General features: G+C 38.3%; 1 protein-coding gene across 1 annotated transcript in view; it reads right to left on the bottom strand.

Annotated features, from left to right (window-relative positions):
* Window positions 1-365: 365 nt before the first annotated feature.
* Window positions 366-4686, bottom strand: part of Maoa (monoamine oxidase A) — a 73975-nt gene continuing 69654 nt past the window's right edge. The window contains exons 13-15 of the mRNA XM_048796392.1: window positions 3865-3976; window positions 2870-2932; window positions 366-2738 (exon numbers count right to left, since the gene is read on the bottom strand). Coding sequence (XP_048652349.1) covers window positions 2592-2738; window positions 2870-2932; window positions 3865-3976 — 322 coding nt within the window. The 3' untranslated portion in view covers window positions 366-2591. The remainder of the gene's footprint in view (window positions 2739-2869; window positions 2933-3864; window positions 3977-4686) is intronic.

Raw genomic sequence — 4686 nt, 5'->3', positions numbered from 1 at the left:
GCAACTTACCCTTTCTCAAATGGAGAAATTGAGGCACAGAACCAAAGTGATTTGCTCGAGGTATCATAAGCTATTAGGTGAGAATCCTTGCTTTAAAATCTATACCTGTGTTCCAGTTGGGGAGACTACAGTATTCCAGACAACCTCAATATCACATAAGAGTCAAACCCAATGTTGAAAGTTACAGTCTCACATACCAAGTAGTTCTTTTTTAACTCTACTTTCAGTTAATTTTTTTAAAACAATTGTTCTTTTTAGGTATTTAAGTCTATCCTCCATGGACAACATCTCATCGTGACCTCCTGCTGCAAGAGGCCACCAAACCTTCTAAACAGCTCTTATCAACCAAACACAGGAGTCAGGTCTGAATTGGGGGGTAGTGCACTTTATTCACAAAAAACACAGTACCATACAGGCAAAATCTTACTTCATTGGCAAAACACAGACATATGCATACTCCCAAATGTAGCACTGGGGCAAACTTTAGACAGAGAACATTATACACCAAGTTCACAATCAAACATGACATAGTTCACAATCCCTCAATATTTTTTTCTTCAGTGGAGTATGACACCTTATTTAACAGTTAACCATGACAAACAGATGAACTTCTTAAATCTAATTCTCGACCTAACTATGGAGTGAGGCCGACTCAGCCTTCAGAACTGTGTAGGGGATGCCTTAATGGAGCCAAGCTCTTGATTTATGGTATCTTCATGCTGGATGAGCTCATATATAGTAGGTGTTCTCAGCTCCTGTTTCAAATTTAGGCACATCCGGACTGGCATTCATTTTGATACCCAATCTGTAGTTTAACAGGGTTGATGTGATTAGGATAAATTAATTGGTTTTCTAAACCATGGGAGAAGAGGGTAAACTTCACACTCAGGAGGCCTTCGACAGGCAAGATTTCAATATGTTAACAATCTGATTACTGTGAAAACTGTTACTGGTTCAGACATTTAAATCAACATTTCCCAAGGTGTGTCAGGACTGAGTTAATCAGTAAGTGAATAGAAACAACTGCAAGAGATTAGGGATGTGATTTCTCACTGCTATTTGATATAATATGCAGCATTTCCTTATGAACTGCAATATATCCAAGACATCAATGAAACTTTTAAGTTAGCCAAAAAAAAAAAAATGCTTTTGAATTATAAAATAAAGAGTGGCAGAAAAATTTAGCTCTTTGCTCTTAGGATAGGCAAAGCTTTGGAAGACCTTAAGTCCTCACATCGGGATCCAGAAATGTAAGTTTGCTTTTAAGATAAGGTTAATGATGTAATAAACTCGAGTTGGATGAGTTCTCCAGGTATTCTTTAATTTTTCTTAAATAAAAATATATATTTTAACAAGAAGTATTTTATGGTTGAAATGTTTGGGAGGGGTTTCTAAAAACATGACAAGTCTTTCAAATGAGAAAGATAAGAGGTGGGCACTGTTCTGAGCCCACATTGCTCCTAAGATAGAGAACTCAGTCTTCATATGTAAAAATCACTCAATTTCATGTTTGTTATAAAACTTAATTAAAGCAAGGGAGGTTATCTTATAAAGCCCTTTCTGTATTTGACAGTCTCTATAAATAATAATCAGGGATTTTTTTCATGTATATTCCAGTACTAGATAGAAATTGACATGCTAATATTTAACCATGTTTAAGACATGTAAGTGAAGGGATCTGTCTAATTCTATGGCCATAAAAACAAAAGGAAAATATATATGACTCTAGGGTTCTTCAGGTAGTAAAGAACCACATGAAATAATACTGCTTTCCTAAAACTGGTATAGTATGTTATCACTAATAGGGATCAACTGATGTCTAACCATGTTCCAAAGGGAAAAGAAGGTGCCCTTTGTAGTTGGTTTCACATGAAGCTAGTCAGGGAGGCCTCTTGCTGTGATTTTATTCTGCTCATCAAGTTAAACATTTGAAGTCGGTAAACACTCTCCTCTGTAAGATGTAAAAGAGAAAAATGTACAAAAAAACCTACCACTGAGGCTAGATGTCTAGAAAATTCACAGAAATTAGAAGTGGCCAGGAGATTCCTGGGGCATCAGACTGCAAGATGTCCCCATCCTGGTCTGAAGGAACCACATATCCCTGCCCCCACCGGCTTATCTACTTCCTTATGTAAAGTGGGAGCCAGTCACCCCCGGAAGCTGTGAGGCTATGGGCTCTGTACCAACACTTCACCAGTGCCTAAGGACAATTACAGGCTAAGTCTTAACCTACTCCACTTTATTTCTGAAATCAGGTATTTTTTGTTAAAGGTAAGAAGAATGGGACACAAAAATTCTCATAAGCACATTACATTAACTTTTTGAAATTAAGAGAGCAATCACAAGGTTTTATTGTATCCATCAATACAAATTGGTCTACATAGACAAGATGAAGCTTGATCTTACTGAAATTAATTAGGTAATTCTTTGGGTTGTTCTTACTTTAATGCAGACAGACTAAACTGAGGAGGGTTAAATCAAGTGCACTTAAATGGCCTAATGACACAGCCTTTAGTTCTTCCACATTTTCCTTTTGATGGTGATGGTGATGGTACTGAGAAGAAGGATACAGAAGGCCAGAAGTTGGAACTTCATGACCGTGGCAGCAGCTTGGATTTGTACAACACAATCCAGAGGGCAGTTACTGAGGTGGAAATCCCGATGAGCTTCAGCAGGCCAGATATGGAAGGCAGGTTTCTCTCTAGGAAGGTGGTGGTGATTTCAACTGAAGGAACGTCCTAGATGATAAACACAAATCATTAGTAGAAAACTCTTCCACTCATAAAGAGAAAAAATATCTGTAATATCATGCATGGGTATACCTGTGAGTTTTATGACTAGTCTATGGATATGGACTAGCCAAACTTACCTTAGATTCAGGTTCTTGTGCCCATATATCTTTCTTAGCCACCTTCCCCAGAGCATTCAAGACCTGAAAGAAAGTGACCATGGTATTATGAAATGAGGTTGTATAGGTGTGTCAGATTCAAAGTCCTATTTATAGGCTATTAGATAAGCCCTATAAGTGAGGGGCACAGAAATGAATATTTTCTATTAGCAACCCACTTGAATCAAAGTGTGAAATATGATATATCAAGAACTATGTAATGTTTTGAACAACCAACAATAAAAATTAAAAAAAAAAAGAACTAGACAAATGAATGGCCAAAGGAAATGGGACACACACACACACACACACACCATGGAATATTATTCAGTTTTAAAGAAAAATGAAATCCTGCCCTATGTGACAATATAAATGAGCTTAAAGGACATTTTGCTAAAGGATATAATCTAGGCACAGAAAAACAAACATGTTCTCACTCACATGCAGAAGCTGAAAAAGTTTATCTTAGAGAATATGTAACAACAAATCCCACTATTATGTATAATTATAGTACACCAATAAAAATAAAGAAGTAGAGAGTGATACAGAGGCCACCAGAGGCTGAGAAGGGTTGAGGATAGAGGGGATAGTGAGAGAATGGATAGTGGATACCAAAATACAGTACAACAGGAGGACTAAATTCTAGTGTTTTATAGCACAGTTCGGTGAACATAATGATTTGCTATACATTCCAAAATAGCTAGATGAAAGGATTCTGAATGTTCCAAAGAAATGATGTCTGATGTGAAGGAAATGCTAATAACTCGAATTTGATCACTGCACACTGTATGCACACATAATATCTTACTACCCCCAAATATGTATAATTATGATGTCAGTGAAAAAAATGGGCAAATATATAGTTTCATGAAAACATCATTAATCCATCTAAAAAATTTTAAAAGAAGAACCAGGAAGACCAGATGCCAAAAATGCTGCTGAGACTCAGGAGGGAACACTTCAGCTTCCTCCCTTACCTCTCTAGCTGCACGTTCTCCGGCCTCAACAGCTCCTTCCATGTAGCCACTCCAGTGTGTAGCGGTTTCTGTGCCAGCAAAGTAAATCCTGCCCACTGGCTGGCGAATCACCCTATGAGGAAACAAAGAGGCCACACAAAGTTACCTGGGATGCTACTGAGGGGAAATGAGCCAATGACTGCTCTCATTTACTTTGCAGAAGACAGGGAAACTCAAATTATTTACAAAACACAGCCCAAGGTAAAAGGTTCCTTAAAGGCTACTCCTTATTTCCTAGGCCTGTACATAAGGAGGCTGTCAGATCATCAATCTGTGAAGATGATGTTGACCTTTTTCAAGCTGGCCAGAATTGGAATGTGGGAACATGCATTCAGTCCACAATCGGATTTTTTTGGCTGTGTGTCTCCTATTTTGTAGTTCATTCTGCTTCCCACACTGTTCTTCCAAGGGGGAACATTCTTTTTGAGATCACACATGGCCAAAGTCCAGTCATGCAGGTAGTCCCAGTGTATTAGGAGGGACTGTTGCACCAAGTGGGAAGATAGAAATGGACTGTAAATTGACTAATTCTGATAGAGGAGAGACATGAGGGATTACATACATGAGTTTGTTTCTTTAAATTACAACTTCTGTAAAGTTTCTCTGGACTTTCCTAGGGAATAGCTGAAGGCAGGAAATGGCCCTCCTCTTATAAAGAGGTCCTGCCAATGAAAACCAAGGAAGGGCTAGACCAAATAGGTAACTGTCCCCTCCAGCCTTCTCAGGGTTGAATCCTGCCATTCATGTAGCCACTTTCATAAACACTCTGAAGCTGCACACCCC

This window comes from Marmota marmota, unplaced genomic scaffold (assembly GCF_001458135.2).
Source record: "Marmota marmota marmota unplaced genomic scaffold, marMar, whole genome shotgun sequence".
Taxonomy (NCBI): Eukaryota; Metazoa; Chordata; class Mammalia; order Rodentia; family Sciuridae; genus Marmota; species Marmota marmota.
Note: the sequence above shows the minus strand (reverse complement) of the source record. Positions and strands in the feature narration are given on the sequence as shown.